We start from the raw sequence: 21256 nt of genomic DNA on the forward strand, positions 1-21256 counted from the left end.
CATCTGTGTGTCCCCAGCCCACTGCTGCAGCCAGAGTTGGATTAGTGTATGTGGTTACCTACCCCTTTTCTTGGGGCATGAGTCATTTTGGAGTGGTTCTGGTCCTTCTTGGGGCTGCTTGCACATGGCCAGTCTTGTGGCACTGGTTTGAATGGTTTCTGGTCAAGTGCATTTTGAAGGTAGGTCTGAAGGAGGATGTGGGTGTGGGGTACCTGGTGTTAGCAAAGGTTGTGCAGGTCTGCTGTGGGAGGGGACCTGGAGCTGAGGCCTGGCTGGAGGGAGCATGTCCGAAGGAGAATGGGAGGGTGGGGCAGTAATGTTAGCAAGTTAGGTAGTGAGTACTGACAATTTGTTGACTCCCACAGATGTTCATGTGTTTAAGCTGGGGGGTGCAGGAGGGAAATGGCACCCACCAGCTCTTTTGTTCCTGTAGAAGTATCCCAAAGGTCCTTGTCCCTCTATCTAGCTCAGGCTCTAAGATTAGTAAAGAAACTCTCTCCCATATGCCCCGGGCTTTTTTTTTTTTTTTTTTTCCAAACTGCTGCTTCTATGTTGTATCTCCTTGGAGCTGTTCGTTGTGCTTTCCCTTTAAGTGCAGGGACTCAGTTTTCTTTTACCTTCTTGGCTCTCCAATTCTTGAGCCTGTTTATTTTTAAAGTTCAAGGGGTTAAAACCTGGTGATTATAAGAACTCGTGAAATTATGCCCCTCTGGTTTTCAAAGCCAAATGTTAGGGGGATCCTCCAGCCTGGAGTGGCTGGTGTGAGTATCTGCTTCTTTCCCTTCTCTGCTCCCATGGCATATCTCCTCCCCAGGAAAGTCCTGCAGGTTCATTTAGCTCCTCACCACATCTATGCCCTTCCTACCTTCTTTGATGTGGCTTTTTCTCTACACTTAGCTGTAGAGAATCTGTTCTGCTTGTGTTTGGGTCATTTTCTTAGTTATTTACAATGATGTGTTACCTTGTTGTATTCATGGAACAAGGTGAGCATAGGGTCCTCCTACTCCACCATCTTTCTCAGAAGTCAAGTTGAATATAGAATTTTAAAATCAGAGTTTCACTCTGCTGACTTCTGACATTCCACATTTCTAAAATTAAATATAATGTCAACCAGACTTATATTACTTTGCTTCCTGCCAGCTTTTGCAATATTTTTTTCTATTCTCTTTCATTAATATTCTAAAGCTTCACTATGAAACTCTTGGTATGTATTTATAAAAAATAATCCTGCCTCCTCTTTTCTCATGCTTACATACTTTATTGCTTTAAACACTTAAAAATACTTTTTGAGGCACTCTTTAGATTGATCTTGTCTATTTCCTTTGGTGTAAATTCTTCCATTTGTTGTGTCATTCACAATGTTTATCCTTTTAAGCATTTTTATATGAGTGTAGTTTGTAAGGTCACATTCCACACATTTCTCCCATATTTGCTTTCATGGAAAATCATACTCTGTTTCAAAGCTTCAGGCCAGGGTGCATTTTATGCTCAGGGAATGTTTCTGCATGCATGATACATTTCCTGCCCTGCACATGCTGGTGACATGACACTATCCTTCATGTATGCAGGAAGATACTGGACACTATGGTCATTGAAAATGGCTTAGTTCTCTAGCAACCTTGGGAATTGTGCAAAATTTTCCCAGTCTCCGTTCATGGCAGAGTGTGGGTCTGTTGCTATGAATGTGTGAGAGGTCCTGGTCACTTTCTGCTTGGATCTATGCCTAACTCTCCAGTGCCAAGTGACTTTGGCCTCTGACAATACCAAATATTCCCTTTGGTTATTTTCTTGTAGGAAATGGTTCCCTTTCTCACTTTCATTAGCAGCTATGTGTTTGTTAATTTTGAAAATTTAAACATCATTTCTACTTGGAGTGAGTGGAGGTTTTAGGATGTGTTTACCTTCATAAATATTAGATCTTAGCCTAGAGGAAACTGAGACTCTTTCCAGTCAATCTTGTGCTAGGGCCATTAAAGTTTACTATGAAAAAGAGGCAGAAAGAGGGGCTTTTGTGCTTGAACACTTGAAGAAGTTTGGGAAGGCCAAAGGCAGGAAGAAATTAGGGAAAGGGGATGGAGACCGAGCACTGCAAGTTGCAGTAGGTACCATCATATAGTTGGTTTCATTATATGTCTGCAACCCCAAAAGTGCCAGGGTATATAACTAGAATAAGAACTGGTATGTGGAATGGATTTGTGTACCTTATTGCTGTGTCACCCTCCAGAGTCAATTCAAATCCTGTAGCCTACGGTAAACTCTTCTAGATCCCCTTTCCATCTTGTGAACCAAGCTTTCTGTAGGCTGTGTATTACAATCTCACTTGACAGGGACTATCAAAGAACTCACCTGGCAAACACCCCAGCTTTGTATCATGGAATCAAGAGGTTGCAGAGTCTTTAAGAACTCCCGTGACAAATCATTCAGTTTGCTTATACTTAATACCCACTTCCCTGTTTGGCCCATGAGACCTCTGGAAATTTGGTGTATGCAGAAGGAGAAGTTCCTCTCCTTATACTTTGGGGCCAAAGGTCATCCTGCATTGAGGAAGAGTGATGATTTTACCCCTGCTACCTTATCGCTACCATCTGCCCTCCCCTCCAACTCTAGCTCACATTGTCTTTGTTCCTACAAGTTTCCATCATATATTCAGGTGAGGCCACAGCTGCTCTCTAACAAGGCCTATTCTTATGTTCCAGAAATGCAGTTTCCAGAATTCACTTGTTCAGGATGCAGTCTCCTTGACTTAGCCAAGTTTCACTTTTTGGTCACCCTTTTGGTACCAATGCTTTATTGAACCCCACCATCACACTGACTGCTCTCCAGGTCTTTGCCCTGGTCTCTGGTATCCTGATTTACCACTTGGCTTTGGCCTTCTGAACTTCAAACCAAATGATTCCACTTGAGCTAAGAGTGGTGCTTGAACACGTCTTTTTTTTTTTTTTTCTTAGAAAAATGAACTTTTGGAGGAAAAGAAAGGGAAGATATTAAGGTAAATATTATTTTTTGACTTCTAACTATGTAACTAATTCTGCACTTGGTAATTTAGATGCATTGTCTTAATCCTTCCAAATTAGATGTTATTAACCTTTAAAAAGATAACAAACACACTCCAATTTATTTAATTTCCAAACAAGTTGAAGTGATTGAGGTCTCATAAATAAGGACCTCAAGATTTATTAATCAGATAATTAATCAAAGAGTACTCATGTCTACCAGCAACTAATGATCTTTGTAAAGATGAAGTTGCAAATGCATTACATTTCAGCTGTATAGAAACTTCTCCAGGCATTCAAGAGCATATACAACAGTTTCTGTCTTAAACTGATTTTTAGGGGCGCCTGTGTGGCTCAGTCGTTAATCGTCTGTCTTTGGCTCAGGTCATGGTCCCAGGGTCCTGGGATCAAACCCCACATCGGGCTCCTTGCTTGACGGGAAGCCTGCTTCTCCCTCTCCCACTCCCCCTGCTTGTGTTTCTGCTCTCGCTATCTCTCTCTCTGTCAAATAAATAAATAAATAAATAAATCTTTAAAAAAAATAAAGAATAAACTGATTTTTTAAAATGATGATGTCTTATGTTTGGTATATCATTTAGCATCCTTTTTTTTAAATTTTATTTTATTATGTTAGTCACTGTACAATACATCATTAGTTTTTGATGTAGTGATCCACAATTCATGGTTTTCGTATAACACCCAGTGCTCCATGCAGTACGTGCCCTCCTTAATACCCATGACATTTGGCATTTTTTTAAAGGTTAATTTGGAGTAGAAAATTTTGAATAAAAAGATATAAAAACATGGTTGTACACAACAAAATATATGGGATAATTTTGGGGGATACATGACTTAGATCTCTCTCCATCCTTTACATTCATCAAATTCTTCACTATCTCTATTTTCTTAAGATGGCTTAGAAGATGGAGGGGAACCTTTGGTTACCTCCTGTTGATGTTTTAGAGGGTGTTAGAATATGCAAAGAGACAGTCATGGGCAACAGTAAAGTCAATGGCTATTTCAATGTGCTCTTTCAAGTATGTAATTAAGAACACAAAAAACCCATGTGTGGAGACAATCAGTGCATGTACCAGGACTAAATTTATGCTAGGAGCCAAGACTTGCTTTCCACATAGAACAAAATTATTCATAAACCTTCATAATCTATAAAGAGAAGTGAGCACTCAGCCAGGAGAATGAGGGGGACACATGTGCAAGTCCTGAGTAGCAACATCTACTCACACACTTGTCATGGTGAAAAGGGAGCCTTTTTTCCTTCATTTATTTTCCTGGTACCTGACAGGGGCAGAGTTGCTGACCATATTTTTGTTACTCTTATTCAAGCAGAAAATCCATTGTAAATCCACAGAAAACATTGTTGTAAACACTGCAAAGGGAAGAATTGGTTCAATGCAATTTAGAGGATGAATTAAAAAGTTTTGCAATTGAGTGTGGGGACTCCGGGCCACTTCTTCAGTGGGTAACTTTTTAAGTTGTGTGAAGGTAGAAAAAGACTTCTTAAAAACCATTTTATTCATTAGAAACTTGAGAGCTTTTTCTTCTGTGCCTTATAGATCAAATTGTCCCAGAGTGGGATAGGAGAGTGCTGCATATGTTTATTTGAGTGAACTAACTGCAAGAAGTCCAACATTTTTCTATATGCTTCTCAAATACACTGTTTTGTATCCTGAGCCTTGTCTAAACTATGTTAAATGAGGCTATTTAAAAGTTTTATGTCCTTGAACTCAAACTGACTTGCATGTTTACTAGGAGCTCCTGACTTGGGGATACTTGCCTGGATATTTCTCTTTTCTGTCCTCTTGCCATTCTTACATCTTTTATTTCTGTATAAATTTGGAATTTAAAATTTTCAGTAAGGATGGGCACCTAAGGAATGACAATTTGTAAGAGATAGCCTTTGAAATAACCAATCTTATTTGAGCAAGGTTCATCGTCTATTCATCATACTCTTCTAATGGGTTATTGCTTTCTTTCAAATAATGTTTCTGTTACATAGTGTTTCAATCTAGCTTCAGTGCCATCTGCCCAACACCGTCCTGAATTGTTCCCAAAGGAGAACATCTATATGTTTAGATTTATGTGCATGCACTTTATGTATTCCTTTTAAAAAGTCATAGGCATATAATTAAATCTTTTTTAAATCTTAAAGTAAATACAGTGTTCTGATTATTGTCCATATGTAATTTCTCCTATCAACTCTCTCTCATTTTGTGACAGTTCTGTACACTAGCTCACAGACTCACAACAAATTTCTCACCGATGTTGGTATTTGTTTTTTCAGAATTTAAATTTACCAACAGTGATTAATATTAATTAACTACAATAACTACTTTTCTAAATATCCAGAGTCTGCTAAGCCTATGTGGATGCAAAAGTAAACAAATTAAGCCCACTCCCCACTGTGTGACCTTTTGTGTAACTGACCCAACTCTTAAAGGGAGTCAAGATTCTTATCTGGGGTGCATGGATGAGTTTCAGAGGATATTCTGTGAATGCCCTAAAATTCACTGCAAATGCTTCCTATGTGAGAGTGTATATGGATTTTCATTTAAATTTTGCCAAAAGAAGTTGTGTGGTATAGTGGATTGGTATAGTATAGTGGGTTCTGGAGTAAGACTGCCTGAATTTGCGTATCAACTCACTATATGTCTGTGTGATTTTGAACAGGTTACTTAACCTCTCTCTGCTTTAATATTCTCAAAATTGCAGAAATAATCTTATAGTGCTCCTGTTGAGGGTTAAATGTGAGGACTTACTAAAGGTTACTAATTACCGTTGTGTCCTCGAAAGAATTAGTAACCACCAAAGTGTTAAAAAGTCGCTGATTTAAGGCATTTTTAGAATTATACTTTAAAGAAAAATACCAGTTCCTGAGTGCAGAAGTCACACTCAAACCTAATTCTCATAGAAATATCCATTAGCAATACACAGGGATGCATATTCATAATGAGGGTGAAAGTCCTGTGAAATAGCTCTAAAAATGTGGAAGGCCAATTTGTATTGCTCTTGAATGGAAGAAAAAGCATCTTCCTGGTCCTGGATTAGGCCCCAGATGAAACACTTTCTGTCAGCTCCTGACTACTGTGCCATCTAAGCTTGCCTTGAATAAACATGCAGGGTGATATCTTAAAACTGCAAGTCTACATTTGTGGATGCTTTCTCAGCATTTTCTGTCAGCATGCAGAAGTCAAAAGTTACAAAAACAAAGAGATTCTGCATCTTTTAATGAAAGTTAAAACAACAATATAAACATACACAAATTTACAGAGAAGGGATCAACTTTAATACATTTGGAGTAAAAGGTGTTTCTTATTTAAATATGGTATAAAAATAAATGCAAGAAACATTAACCGAGAATGTACAGACAACAGACAAAGACATGAGCTTGTTTCTGACTATGAACACATTGGTGAAATGAAACTTTCTGTGCTAATTTATTGTTTAATAAATGTGAAGCCATATGTATGCTTATTGATATATATATATATTTTTTACAATTCTTCCAGTTTTTGACTGAGTGAATTTTCAGTGAACTGTGTGTCTAGCAAAAGCTTTAAGAGAAAGAGAGGAAAAAAAAAAGGTTTACTTCACTTGAACTTGTTAAAAAGGAAAAGACACAGATCCAGCTTAGTACAAGGAGAAAGTAAGCAGACAACATTTTGAAATGGAGGCATCAAGATGGTAGAGTCACTTGAAATGGCAATGCCTTAATGTACACAAAGAGAGAACAATTCAGGTCCTTTGCTCATGCAACATCTTGGTCTAATGTCCTCTGCTCCAGGTAACAACAAAGAGCTACAAAGTATATGCAATGACTCCAGTCTGCTTCCATGCTACAAGATGATCCTTTTAGTAAGACTGAACGAGGCTTGTTAACCTCTTTGACGTGAGAGATTTCCCCTGAGAAAAAATATAAAACACAGGAAAAAAAAAAAACAGTATGATCACTGAAAACTTGCTATGAGCAGCATTTATTTATTGCAGCTGATTTTTGTGCATGGGTCAAAACAGAACCCTTTAGGTACATCTTAGTTCAAACTTCCTCCCTCCACCAACACATCAAACAAAATGATCTGCCCCTCTTCCACCCTCCCACCCCTCTACCCACTTCCTCCCCACTGCAAACAGACTGATGGGTTCACAGCACAGATTAGCAAATAATAAAACATGTCCATAAACGTTTCATCAAGGCGTAGCAATGATGCAACACCTAGATTTGCAACTGGTTATAAACATGTTAAAAGAAACCTTAGTAAATTGCCCTGAAAGGTAGCAATGTGAATGCATTCTTGTTCAATTGCTGGAATTAATGTCATGTTTATAAATATCTAGATATGCAGAGGATATGATTTAATTAAACAAAATTCATTTTTAAAGGTGTAATTGGTAGAAACTCAAGATTGAGTCTGTCCCCTGTCCTATATGGTAATGGAGAAAAAGATGCCAATTATACATCTACAGATAAAAGTCTATTTGCTCCTTACTTCAAACCAGACATCTCCCTATCCTTTTCCACCTGATTTCCTCCAACCCCAACCCCATAAAAATCCCATATATTCTGATTCCATATATTGTGTTAATACCTAGAGTACATATTCACTTTTTGGAAATCTTGAAAGCCAGCACTGTCCCTGTTAATACTAGTACCCTAGAGAGATAAAAAATATTTGAAATTTCTGATCAGAGTTGCAGATTGTCAATTGGTGGTTTCTGTTTCATCTCTCATTTTGTATGTTCTAGCAATAAAAATAAGGTGGTCCACTTATTTGAATGGAATTTGTCTTTTTCAGAGTGTAAAATAATAAGGTAAGGCCAAAAGATAATTTGAGAAATATAATACTTTAGTAATAAATTAGTCATAACAGTAGTCTTGATTTACTACCTAATATGGATCAGAGTTTGATAAAAGGCAGTGTGGTGTTGGGAGAGAAATTATCACCCATGGCCATCTTTTGGGAAAAGAGCAACAGGTTTAAGAAATGATCAATAATTTCAAAATCAAGCTTTCTTTACACACTTCACAGTAACTGAAAAGAGCCCTGTGGCTGACATGGACAGCAGCAATGGAAAATCAGGCACCATTTTCTTTTAATTGGGGAAAAGGGTTCAAAACTTAGCATCTAGCAACTAATCGTAGAAGATGCCTTCCCGCTGACTATACTTTAGTCACTTTATGGCAGGAATAAAAAGAAAAGAAAAAGCAGTTTGTTAACAAGACACCCTACTTTACATTATATATTGGCCTTATAAACAAGATATGTTTTGCTCCTTCTTGCCACCCTTTCCGTGCTTGTTTTCTCATCTGTAAAATGGGGATAATCACAGTACCTATTTAAAAGCTTTTTCTGAAGAAGAATGAAACTAAATTGCTTAAAACTATTCTTGGGACATTCCATGTACTAAGTTTATGTTGGCTATTATCTCATCATGTTATTACTATTATTGTTTTTATTGTTAAATGCTTTCTCATTAGGACACTGACACCCAAAGTCTATTCTGACTTTATTTTTTTTAAAGATTTTATTTATTTATTTGACAGAGACAGAGACAGCGAGAGAGGGAACACAAGCAGGGGGAGTGGGAGAGGGAGAAGCAGACTTCCCGCTGAGCAGGGAGCCCGATGTGGGGCTTGATCCCAGGACCCTGGGATCATGACCTGAGCCGAAGGCAGATGCTTAACGACTGAGCCACCCAGGTGCCTCGTCTATTCCGACTTTAAAAGGTCATAAAGTTGCTAATGAATTGGAATCTAAAATTATATTGCTTTTCCATCCCAAATCTGGGCAATAGATTGATCAAATAATGTTGGAATCTAAAAGTTACCTTTCTATACTTGAAGACCACACTATCGCCTACATTTACTATTGTATTCATTTCTTGTGCTATTAATATTAGTGTGTACATGAATTTATATATATTTATTCTGAGGCTGAATAATGTATTTTTAAAAAGGGCTTACTGTTTCTAAGGCAAATGTGGGATGGAGAAAATGCCATATTGGTTGAGGCATAAGAGTGAATGCTTGTATGGCAGAGAAGGGGAAAGATTCTAATGTAAAATTATTACTCTTAAAACTGCAGATTAGTGTGATTTGTTAAAAACTACTGGGAAGAAGAATGAAATAGTCACGTTGAAATAGAAAGTCATTTGAAACTCATATAATCATTTTTTATTTGGACTGTGAAAATTATTGTCATCTTTCTAAATCTAATAAATATTAACACGGCTCTCTTTCTACAGATTTTTGAAACTTCCTTGAAGCTATTAGTACTTGGCCTGATATAGGTTTCATTAAAAAGGGGGTGAGGTACAAGGTTAGCCTGACAGACTGTTGTCTTAGGAGATAATTAAAAAATACTCATTCACAGAAATCTATAGAAAAGCACAGGCAACCTGGGGATTTGTGATAATAGGAAAACAGATGAACAGAGATGGGAAACAGTCACATGATGAAACATTTTGTGTGATACGGTCTTACCAAATAGGTAATAAGGATATCTGTTATGTGCACTGAGAAAACTAAAAGGCCAATTTGGGTAAAACTAACAGAAAAAAAAAAGTTTACATGCCCCACTCTGGGATCAAAGTAAATAGCCTGGGTGCCCAGTGAGTCATGTGAATTTGAAGCTCTAGATCATTGGGATCTATCTGCAAACCCTGTGAAAATCCTGCCTTTTTCACATACTGGGAAAAAACAGACTGGCACTATCCTAGTGCACAAGGAAATATGTTGCTCACTCTATTGGAAAATCTTAAGTTAAAAAGAATATTGATCTTTTCTTGTAGGTAGGAAAGGATGTATTTACATATCTGCTGTTTTATAAAACTCCTTTTTAGTGCAGTTCCTCAGAGGCTGTATTGAATCAGCCCCTGCCAACTAACTTTTCATAATTGTTCCAAGTTGAAGAATCTGAGAAATTTTTACAGTTAAGTTCTAAAATCTTAATTCTGTTAACTTGTTTACAACTGAATTCCATATGAATAATGTTTATTTTTAACCAAATCCCTATATATGTGTTATGTCATTTATACCCTTTCTTGTCAGATTCTGAAGAAAAAGGATTATACTGGAAACAGCAATCCATAGAGAAAGACAAAGACAGGAACTCAGAACAAAACAAAACAAAAATTCAATATCCTATGAGATTTTGTAATAGATAGTTAATGAGCAAAAAGCTAAAAAAAGAAGCACATAATCAGTTTCAGGACAAAAATACAGCTCAGATTTTGCTGGTATCTAAGTGAATATAGAACACTTACCTAATCTACAATATAGTTATCACATAAAATCATATACACAAAGAGAGTTTTCTGGTCCCTCACAGTGAAACTTCACCTCTTAAGTGCTCCATAGAGGTTTTGTTATAGTTTGGAAAATATCCGCCTCCTCCCCCCAAAAAGTCAGAACAAGCAACCTATGTGTTTGTTCTTAGCTCCTCTAAGGTAACTAACTACCGATAGTTATAAATTTTACATGATTTTTAAAATCTTTCTTGTTTTTAAAGTAGTAACAGAAAGTTGACAATAGGGAGCTGTGAGTCGGTAGAAATGGCCGGGAAAGCCAGGCTCGTAGCTGCAGTCTGAGAGCCTGGGGCACTAGGAAGATGGAGGCCGTTCTCCATTCTCTTCTCCTGCAGACACTAATCCATAAAGGGAGTGGAGAGAAGCCACACTTGCTTGGGTGCCTAAGCCACTTGTTCTATTACTGTTGTAAAAACACACAGCAGTCTTTCTTGACCTATAGGACACCAAACAGACTGAGAAGAAATGAAGGGATAGGATGTTTAGAAGATAGCAATGAAAGAATTTAAAGAGAAAAGTAGCGGGATTTTCAGCATCTTTTGGATTAAAAAAATAGGTAACCTCTTAACTCTTGCACTCTCTTACAATTCCAACTTGTATGTTTCCTGTCATTCCCTCGTGTCTGTAATGTGTTCTGTGGACTCAGAAGTACATTCTAGAATGTCTTATAGGCTCCAGAGGCCATAGTGAGGGACTGAGGATAAGAATGTGCAAGTCTTGCCATCTGAGTGTCTGCTGGTGTACGTGACCCAGTTGTCTGTGCAAAGACACAGCCCCACTGCTACACGGTGAGGAGCTGACTGCTTGATGATAATGTGATGCAGCTGGACTAGAGACAGGGTGTGCAACTAGAGACGTAGAACTTAAGGATACTATCTGGTCTTTTACTCTCATGTTGAAAAATGCCCTGTTTCCCTTACAAATACCATTGCGTTTTCCTGGATCCCAAAAGCCTTCATAATCTAGCTTTTCTGGCCTTTCAAACTGCCTATCGTCACCCCACAAAATGGTTCTTTGGCTGGCCTTTGCACCTAATATTCTATCAGTTTGGGTCACCTAACCATGGTGGTAGATACCTGTTCAGATTCTACCCACTTTTCAAAGATGACCTTCTTATCTAAGTTCTTGCTAGAGCCTCCTAACTGCCCCCTAAACTCCTCAGGTGAATCCCTCTCTGGACTGTCTTGTCCATAGAATCAGAACTAGCATCTTTACAAGCCATCTGACTCATCAAGTCAGTTGGCTTGGTGAAACAATCAACAGCTGTTAAACAACATTAACATTACAGAATCCCCCAATACATACTTGATTCTTTGCATGAGTTGAGTTCCTTGGCTGAAATTTTAAAAATAACCTTCTAGAAACTAAGGTAATGAGACTTAAATGTCTTGGGTTAACTTTGGACTTAAGGGAGGAAAGACATAGTGGAGTGAGATATGGGGGACCCTGGTCACACCCTGAATAGTGACTAACTGACAGAATCTGGGCCTGTTTAACTCTTATTTTGGAAAGCTCCTCCCTGCTTGAAATGAAACCAATTCTCCTGGGTAAACTTGCAGATGAATTTACTGAACGTGTGAATAATTTTAACAAAACTATGGAGAGTATCATTTCCTAGAAAGTTATAGATAAGCTCAAATCATTGAGAAGAAGAAAGGAAGGAAGGAGGGAAAGAAGGAAGAAAAAGGATTCTATAGCTAGTTTGGGAGCAGGTGTATATAATGTGGAGGACTGAAAAAGTTCTATTATTATGTACTAAAAAGAGAGGGTTTATGAACACATTTACATTTAACTATCTATTACTAGCTTCCTGTTTGGATTGAGAAAGAACGATTAAAGCCAAATACTTTCATTTCCTCAGTTTAAAATATTTTCCTAAAATAAAAGTAGCATATATCCATTAGAAAACTTGAGGAAAACATAGAAAAATATAAGGAATAAATAAACATTACATGAATACAGTTATTTACATACTAATATATCATTCTTTTTTTAAAAAAAGTTTTAATTTTATTTTTTTACAAAACTGAAATTATACTGTGCATAGTGTTGGCTTATGAGTAACACACATATTAAAGTGATTATATTTTGATCAATTATTCATGTTATATGTTTTTTCTAAAATAATGTTTTGTTCAAATTCATTGCATTAGTGGGTAAGGAGGTCAATTTAGATAGATGCTACCAACATTATGAGAAAAATTAAATATTATAGAATAGCTTGGAATATATCAAAGTGCACCACACATAAGAGAATGTACTGTTTCTGAAATGTTATTTTGTCACACACACAAGCAGTTTATATAGTAATACAATATATATATACACACACAAACACATGAACACGTATGCATTACTATGTCAAATGTGGTTGGCAATAAAAAAAAGATGAAAGCCACTTCTCTAAAATCTAATTTTTAATAGCTGCATAATATTCCACCAGGTAGATCTACCTTAATGTATTTAAGAAACTGTAATAATGTACAATTGTTGTACATTAAGGCTGTGTTTTATATTTGGCAGTTATATGATACAATGAATATTCTTGTATGCATGTAGGTTTTCTCAGGGTTAAATTATTAGCAGTTGAATTATTGACTGAAAGTGCAAGAAGACTTTTGAAACTTTTGACACATTCTGCAAAGTCTTGTTCAAAAATAGTGTTTAGCAATTCATATTCCTATTAACAGTGTATGAAGTCAACGATTTACTTACCCCTTTTCTCACACTAGATATTATATTAAAACTAACCTATTTGGAGGGAAAAGATATTTTGTTGCTTTTTAAATTATACTTTGCTATTAATGAAGATAGATTTTCTGTTTGTTCTCTCATGTATTTATTGACTATTTGCATCGTTTTAAAACTGTTCAAAGGCTTTGTTCATTTTTCTAATGGCATAATGTTCTTCTAATTATTCCCCATGTAAACTATGTTAGATCTTTGTCATGTACACCCTCACAGGTTTACCAGACCTGAGGACAGGAGGTTGCTGTAACGAAGGTTTGGGGAGTGAGACGTGTAGTGGTCTTTCATGGTACCTCTGTGGCTGAGACAGAGAAGGGTGAAGTTCATAACTAAACAAACAACTATCTTCAAGATGTGCTAGTTATTGGAGTAGTAGAAATCCGTCTTCTCTGTTTTTTTTTAAGATTTTATTTATTTGAGAGAGAGAGAGAGAGAGAGAGAGAGTGAGAGAGAACACAAGCAGGAGGGAGAGGGAGAAGCAGGTTCCCCACATGCGGCTCAATCCCAGGACCCTGGGATCATGACCTGAGCCAAAGGCAGCCGCTTAACCTACTGGGCCACCCAGATGCCCCTTCCTCTCTGTTCTTTATGGCATTTTAATTAGTTATTTTCACCATTAAACTGATGTAGTTCTGATAAAATGTATGTATGATGCAAGTTTGATTACCTTGGTTAAAAGGCTGGTAACAAAGAAATACTCTAAAAACTTATGTAAAGCTATAACTCACAAGACAGAGTTTAATGAAAAGAAGGATAAAGAACCAAACTTAGATTAAAATAAATAAACAATAAATCAAAATTCTAGCAGCAAAAGACAAGATCGAGGAGATCTCATCTGAACTCATGAGAAAAAAAAAGTTTTTTAAAAGTTTAATCCCCAAATAACTACATTTTATTTAAAAAAATTAATTTTTTAAATTCCGGAATAATTAACATACAGTGTTATATTAATCTCAGGTGTACAATAGAATGATTCAACAATTCTATACATTACTCAGGGCTCATCATGATTAAGTGTCCTCTTAATCCCCATCAGCTATTTCACCCATCCCCCCACCCACCTCCCCTCTGGGAACCACCAGTTTATTGCCTATATGTAAAAGTCTGTTTTTTTAGTTTGTCTCTTCTTTCTTTCTTTTCTTTTCTTTTTTTTTTTTAATAAGGAGAGCATTTATGTGTCTAGGTTCTATTAGGCAAGGAAATAAACCATGAAAATGATGTAGTTTCTTCCTTCAAGGGGTTTATAGTTTCATTTTTAATTTTTTTCATTTTTTTAATTTAAATTCAATTAACATATAGTGTATTATTAGTTTCAGAGGAAGAGTACAGTGATTCATCAGTCTTATATAACACCCAGTGCTCAATACATCGCGTGCCCTCTTTCATGTCCATCACCCAGTTACCCTATCAAATGACTACATTTTGACATGGCTGCTGTGAGCTGGGGTGGGGGAACAGAGGCAATTTTCGGGCTGGTTTGTAAAAGTTACATGACATGTTCTTTCTTCCTCTTTCTTTTCCTATTGGAAGACAATATTCCGAATCTCTGCTGGTCGGGTTACATCTAGAGTATTGTGTTTGGTTATGTTTTGGAGGACTATTGACAGATTGGAGCAAATGTAGGAGGTAAGCAACTAAGATGATGAAAGAACAGGAGATTATTAAGTTAGAAAACATTAGAAATACACTTTCCTGAAGCAAGCCTCTCTCAGATTTAATTTGACAGCAATTTTTTAAGGCATCTTCACTTTATTGAGTCTTATTAGGTGTTCCACTTAGTTTTCATAGAAATGTCTTTTTTCTTTTCATACTCAAATTTTTTCAGCAGCTAATATATTTAAATAATTTTTGTAATTACTATCAATTCAGTTATGATAAACTGAACATGGGAACAAACACAATTGGCTCTTAACCCTATAATTCAACTGGTGGTTGCAAAACGGTGTGGGCACAACTGGAGAGATGCCTCTGAGCTGTGACATCCGGTGTGCCCTTGGCATCTATCAGTGGAGAGAGGAGAGCATCGGTTGGTCTAGGGCAGTGGATTTCAGAGCATGGTCTCAAAGTCAGTAGGAACAGTACCACTTAAGAATTAGTTAAAAATGAAAATTCTTGGATCCTACCAAAAAACTACTAATCAAACCTCATGAGTGGCGATATCTAGCAATCTGTCTTACCAGGTGTTTCTGCTGCAGTCAAATGTGAGAACCATTGATCTCTGATAAGGAGGGGTCAGGTAGGAATGCTTCTATCTGGATCACAGTTCTTAAACATTATTGTTCTGATGTGTTTGTAACAAATGCAAATGGGGGGAGCAAAAGAAGAGAGAGGGGGAGAGAAAATGACTAACTCAGTTTATCTGGTATGAAGTCATGGAATCTGTGTTTTCCAAGTCCCTGGTGATTTTGAGATATGGGATATGGGTAGTTGAACCACACAGAAAAATAGTGAATTAGAGATTTTAACTAAAGGAAGTAAAAAGAACACTTGAGGGGAGTTGATGTAACCACACCTTCCAGTAATTCGATAGCTGTCTAGATCTAGATGAATGTTCGTTTTATTCTGTCCGGTTCTGGAGACAGAACTTGGGTCAATACATGGAAGTTAGAGAAAAGTAGATTATGCTGAAAATAGGAAATGAATTTCTAAAAGGTAGTATGGAAGGTTTGCACCACCTAAGGGTCCCACATCTGTGGAATTTCTGAGCCAGCAAATGCTAGATGCTTACTTGTCATTGAGTCCACAGAAGAGATTCACGCAATGGGCTAGACACTGGACCTGGGGAACTGCAGCTTCTAAATTTTTCCTTTTCAATTTGGAGGCTCCAAAAAATTCATCTTTCTCAGTATCTCCCCAAATTAACTTGAAGACAACTTTGAAAATTAGAAAAGATAAAAACTTCCCAATAGCTTTTACTTTCTGGTATTAGAAATATGTTCCTTCTAGATATTAATAAGTATATTTCAAGTGAATAGTCTTGATAAGAGATGCTTGTTATTCCCCTTTGTAACTCAGCCATGTCTACTGGGTAATTTTTCTTTTGCTGATGAAATAGATGGGAAAAGAATCTTTAATATCAAAGCAAATAAATTGAAATGACTTGATGAACCAAAAAAAATAATAGCAGAAATTTTCTTCTCCAGAAATAATAGTCAGTGCAGTTTAGAAATGGTGCTTTAAACGTCCAATAACTACCACAAGGCTATCTTAAAATTGGTATTTTCCGGTTGAAATTACAGGTGTAAGTATTGTATTTAGAGTTGTCCAGTGTTTGCTCTTATTACTATTAGATCCTGACCATTGAAAAACAGCAATGAAAAAAACAGCCATCAAAATGTGACACATAATGCAGAGGATATAGGATTTTGCCCAGTCTGGGCTTGCGCTATGGTATCTGGCAAGTGCCTAAGAAAATGCAGCTGTGTGTCTGTAGAATTGAACATAATATATCTATATCTATAAACATGTATGTTATTTATATTACAATGTCTATCTGTTTTAAATTGCTTATTTTAGTTTTTTGCCTCTAAGCACTAGCAAAACATATGGAAAAGTAAAAATCACACCCATGGCTGGTCATCAGCATAAAAATGGCTTTCTTTTCCGGAAAATTTTTCATAAAGGAATACTGACAAACACATAATGGTGCTACGTGTGGCTTTAGAATGGGTAAGTGAAAAGAATAAATAGATGATTTGGTGAAGACATGGGGTTATAGGGCTGCCTAGTAGTGACGTCTTTATCTAGAAATAAGTAACATACGAATCTGCTGTTGGTGGAAATTAAATTTAGACATAACAGGCCTAATCTTCATCAATTTAAGCTCCATTCATATTTTCCTAGCTATGTAAAACAAGTTCATAGCAAGAATATGCAAACATATTGCCTTTAGATCACTGATCAAATTCTATTTAAATCTATGTAATTCTATTCAATTCTATTTAACTCAATGAGGTAATTGAGATTGATACTGAGATTTGGTTGACTATCGGCAAGTACTATGCCAAACATTGTAAGGCTGAGTACATAAGCACACAGAAACATTCCATATTCTCTTGCTTTACTCAGTTACAATTCTGTAACTTAAGGTAAGATTCAGATCATATTTGAGTAATATTCCAAATTTACATATCTTCAAATAAAATCAAAGTGATAATGTAAAATTATGTATTAACTATTATATAACTCTTACAATTTCTTTTATGTAGACGGATAGTTAACCCAGAGCTGGAGGTCAGCAAAGGCATCACAGGGGACATGGCTTTAGGCTATGTTGAGTAATATTCCAAGTTTACATATCTTCAAATAAAATCAAAGTGATAATGTAAAATTATGTATTAACTATTATATAACTCTTACAATTTCTTTTTTAAAAGATTTTATTTATTTATTTGAGAGAGAGAGAGCATGATTGTGGGGCAGGGGCAGAGGGAGATAGAGAGGGACAAGCAGACTACCCGTTGAGCAGTGAGCCCAATGTGGGGCTTGATCCCAGGACCTCAAGATCATGACCTGAGCCAAAGTTAGACGCTTAACCAACTGAGCCACCCAGGTGCCCTATAACTCTTATAATTTTTAATTGTGACAGTTTGAAGTTCATTTTTCTACTATTAACTCTTCCAGCAAACTTGGTCCAAAAATGTTCTAGCATATATGTAGATTTACTGGTGCTAGAAGTTCTACTCTTCCACCTGTACTTCTAATTTACTGGCCAAGTTCTTGTTATCATCAAATGTGGGATTCATACGGCAGCTGCTGATCCTGCAAACATGTCCTCCTGTCTCAAGGTTCTCCCAACTTGCTCTCTACCTGTATCTTCTGCAGGGATAAAGATGGCCCAGTGTGTGGACCCGGAATACAAGGTGTCTCCTTGATTACCTTCTTTTTAACTATGCTCCTCTAACGGCAGACCTCATGGCAGTCCTTGCCTGCAACACAGCTGCATTTGTTGGGTCCTCAGAACTCTTTCTGGTTCTACCTTTGTCCTCTCTCCTTCAGAGCCCATTGCCCCACCTATCCAGTAAGCAGGTCTCTTGCTTAGGCCTTAACTCTTTTCCCTGCCTACTCTGTGTTGCTTTAAGAGAAACTGTCATGATTTACATGAAGTAAGCTAGCAGGAAGCTAGTAGGAAGTTAGTTCTGTTCATTGAATAGTTAACTTTTCTGGGAATGAACCAACTTAGGTGCACAAGTTAATGGCATCCCAAAAGTAGTTATTTCTATTAATATCTTATCTGTTATGAACTGTAAGCTTCCTAATAGTAGTGGCTATGTCCGAATGGGTATGGTTATTATGTATGTATTCGAAGATAGGGAGCAAAGTATCTGACCCATAGTAGATGTTTAATAACTGTTGTTGTTGTTGCTGTTGGATAAAAGAATCCAATAGTGCTCGGATACATGAGTACTATTGGGTTATAAACTTGTTACATAGAGCCTCCAGGGTGGTTTTCAGCTACACAAGAAGCTGGGGCCTTGTAACCACTGGTGCGAACCCAAGGCCTCCAGTACATTAAAACAGTGTGTTGGGAAATACTATTAAACTTCTGCCTCTGACATATGTACTAGCAACGAGGAAGCTTCCCACTGGGGACTTTCTACTCAGCAGCCTCAAAACATTCCTTAGGAAGCTCCACAGTTGCATTGGATGCTCCCTGACCAAAAACCACTATCAATCCACAGTTTATGGAACTTGAATGGCAATTTAAGAACTAATGATGCTACTACAGGAAAATAAAGATCTGTTGTCCAAACGAAATAGGCTACATAGTCTGATACATTTCAACACCAACCAATTAACATCATGCTGCAGGGAACCTGAAATTGCTTTCTAAGCTAAGTTATCACCACAAATAGTTTCAGTAAAACAAGATGGATAGCTACATATGCCAACAACAAAATGATAAATGAGATGAGTTTCAGGTCGATAAGAGAAGAAAGAGGAAAAAATGGTTCATCCTTGAGTGGATCGATTTTAGGTATTTACTGGTAATATTTATGGTGGAGAAATCCAATGATCAGTTTATAAATTATATTTACCTAAGATGCTCTAGGAATTTTCTAACACAGATCTCTATGAACATACCTGTAATCTCAAGCAACAAAGTCTACAGAACTCAACCAGAAAAGAATATGCACGAAGTTCTCCTTAAGGTAAATTCAAAGGTGTACAGATATAAAATCAAAACCTTCCTTCTCACAGTTCATAATCCTATGATGATGGATGTTTATGTGAAGAAGATGATCTGCTTCATTATGAGGGATGTTTATGTAAATCAAAAATCTCACTAACTCCATGGAGGTCTTACTATAATGCAACTTCATTAGTATAAAAACAATCTAGAAAATGACCATTCTGAATACTCTAAGGTTTGTCTCTACTTTATTGTGGTAGAAATTGGTATCAAGGGAAATGAGAGTAAAGACAGGCTGTAGGATAGTCAAAACTTTATATATGTTAAATGAATGAATAATCTAGAACTAGTAAAACAGTACATAAAGACAATGATTAAAATGTAGCAAATGAGTGGATCTTAGATTACTAGGTCAATTTTCTCTATTGGTGTTATTCATGGTGAATAAAAATGAACAAGTGACAAGCGACAAGTTTATAAATTTTCTCTTTAGGTGCTTCAGGATCCAACAAAGCTTATCTACACTAATGTACCTGTAAACTCAAATAGGAAAATCTAGAGCCCTTGACCAGAAGTGCTATGGCTTAATCTTAAGCAGAGCCAATGTCCAGTCCAACTGGGGGTCCACATGAATAGATACTGCTAACATTGCATTGCACTCCTCCTAGCATTGCCCCACAGCTGGTCTGGAATCTTTATTATTCATAGGGTTATACTGAAGTGACAGGGTGGTTTCAGTGTACGATCCTGGTGGTTATTAGGGTATAGAGGGAGTATTTTATGCTAGATTTCACATTTGATGAAAACCAAGTTAAAAATCATTTAACCAGGACTAGAAACAATCCATAGAGTCATTGACGGTATCTTAAAAATATAGTGAAAGACTCCCAGAAAGTGACTGTAATTCTTCATAGATTGAGGACTAATTATTGAGGGAGGCTTGTTATTATGTGTAACACAGTGTAGAAATTAGGAATACAAAGTCTGATTCCTGCCTTTTACAATAGGTTATTTTTCCCTCTAGTGTGTGCTCTTGTATTAGGAAAAAATATAAAGATAAGAGAGAAGGAAAAATAAATAAACCTCTTTTATAATTTTGCATTCCACTTAACCAAGCAATTTAAATTTTTATAATGAGAAAAAAATCAGTATTTTACTTGATGGATGTTTATCACACTTTGATCTATAACATAAATAAAGAAGGAACAGTGTAAATGTCCATCAACAGAGGATTGGAAAATAAATTTCAGGTATATCCATTCAGAGGAATTTTGGGGTAGTCAATAAGTAGAATTATGTCAGAGAGTATGAAATGACCTGGAAGATATTTATGATGCAACTTAAGAATATAAAACATGTTTCAAAAGCATATTTAAAGTATAACCCCATTGTATTTACATATTATATATATATATATGTTTGTGCAAACTGCTAATTAAAGCTACTCCTGGCTAGGACGGTTATAGATAAAGAAACCGAGGTTCAGCAGTTTCTAAAAATTCATATGGCATGAAAGCATAGGACTAGGTGTCAAACCTAAATATTAACATGTCAAGCTTTCGGGCCTGGGCTTTTTTTTACCACATTTTGCTGCTTATATGAAATCTACATGAGGTGTATTAACCAGCAGCTCCATAATGGGCTCAGATAAAGAATTTAATTAGATGTTTAGCTTTTGAGGAACCTCCATACTGTTTTCCAGAGTGGCTGCTCCAGCTTGCATTCCCACCAACAGTGTAGGAGGGTTCCCCTTTCTCCATATCCTCTCCTACATCTGTTGTTTCCTGTGTTAATTTTAGCCATTTTGACAGGCGTGAAGTGGCATCTCGTCATCGTTTTGATTTGTATTTCCCTTATGATGAGTGATGTTGAGCATCTTTTCATGTGTCTGTTAGCTATCTGGATGTCTTCTTTGAAGAAATGTCTCTTCATGTCTTCTGCCCATTTCTTAACTGGATTATTTATTTTTGAGAATTGAGTTTGGTAAGTTCTTTATAGATTTTGGATACTACCCTATGACCCAGAAATTGCACTAATAAGTATTTACCCAAAGGATACA

At 36.6% G+C, this 21256-nt stretch overlaps 1 protein-coding gene across 12 annotated transcripts in view; it reads right to left on the reverse strand.

Annotated features, from left to right (window-relative positions):
* Positions 1-6226: 6226 nt before the first annotated feature.
* Positions 6227-21256, reverse strand: part of RGS7 (regulator of G protein signaling 7) — a 556606-nt gene continuing 541576 nt past the window's right edge. For all 12 annotated transcript variants that reach the window (XM_027611453.2, XM_027611452.2, XM_027611450.2 and 9 more), the window contains one exon: positions 6227-6914. Coding sequence is in view for 1 of the 12 variants with exons in the window: in XM_027611448.2 (XP_027467249.2) it covers positions 6864-6914 (51 nt within the window). In the remaining 11 variants the exon portion in view is untranslated. The remainder of the gene's footprint in view (positions 6915-21256) is intronic.

This window comes from Zalophus californianus, chromosome 10 (genome assembly GCF_009762305.2).
Source record: "Zalophus californianus isolate mZalCal1 chromosome 10, mZalCal1.pri.v2, whole genome shotgun sequence".
NCBI lineage: Eukaryota > Metazoa > Chordata > Mammalia > Carnivora > Otariidae > Zalophus > Zalophus californianus.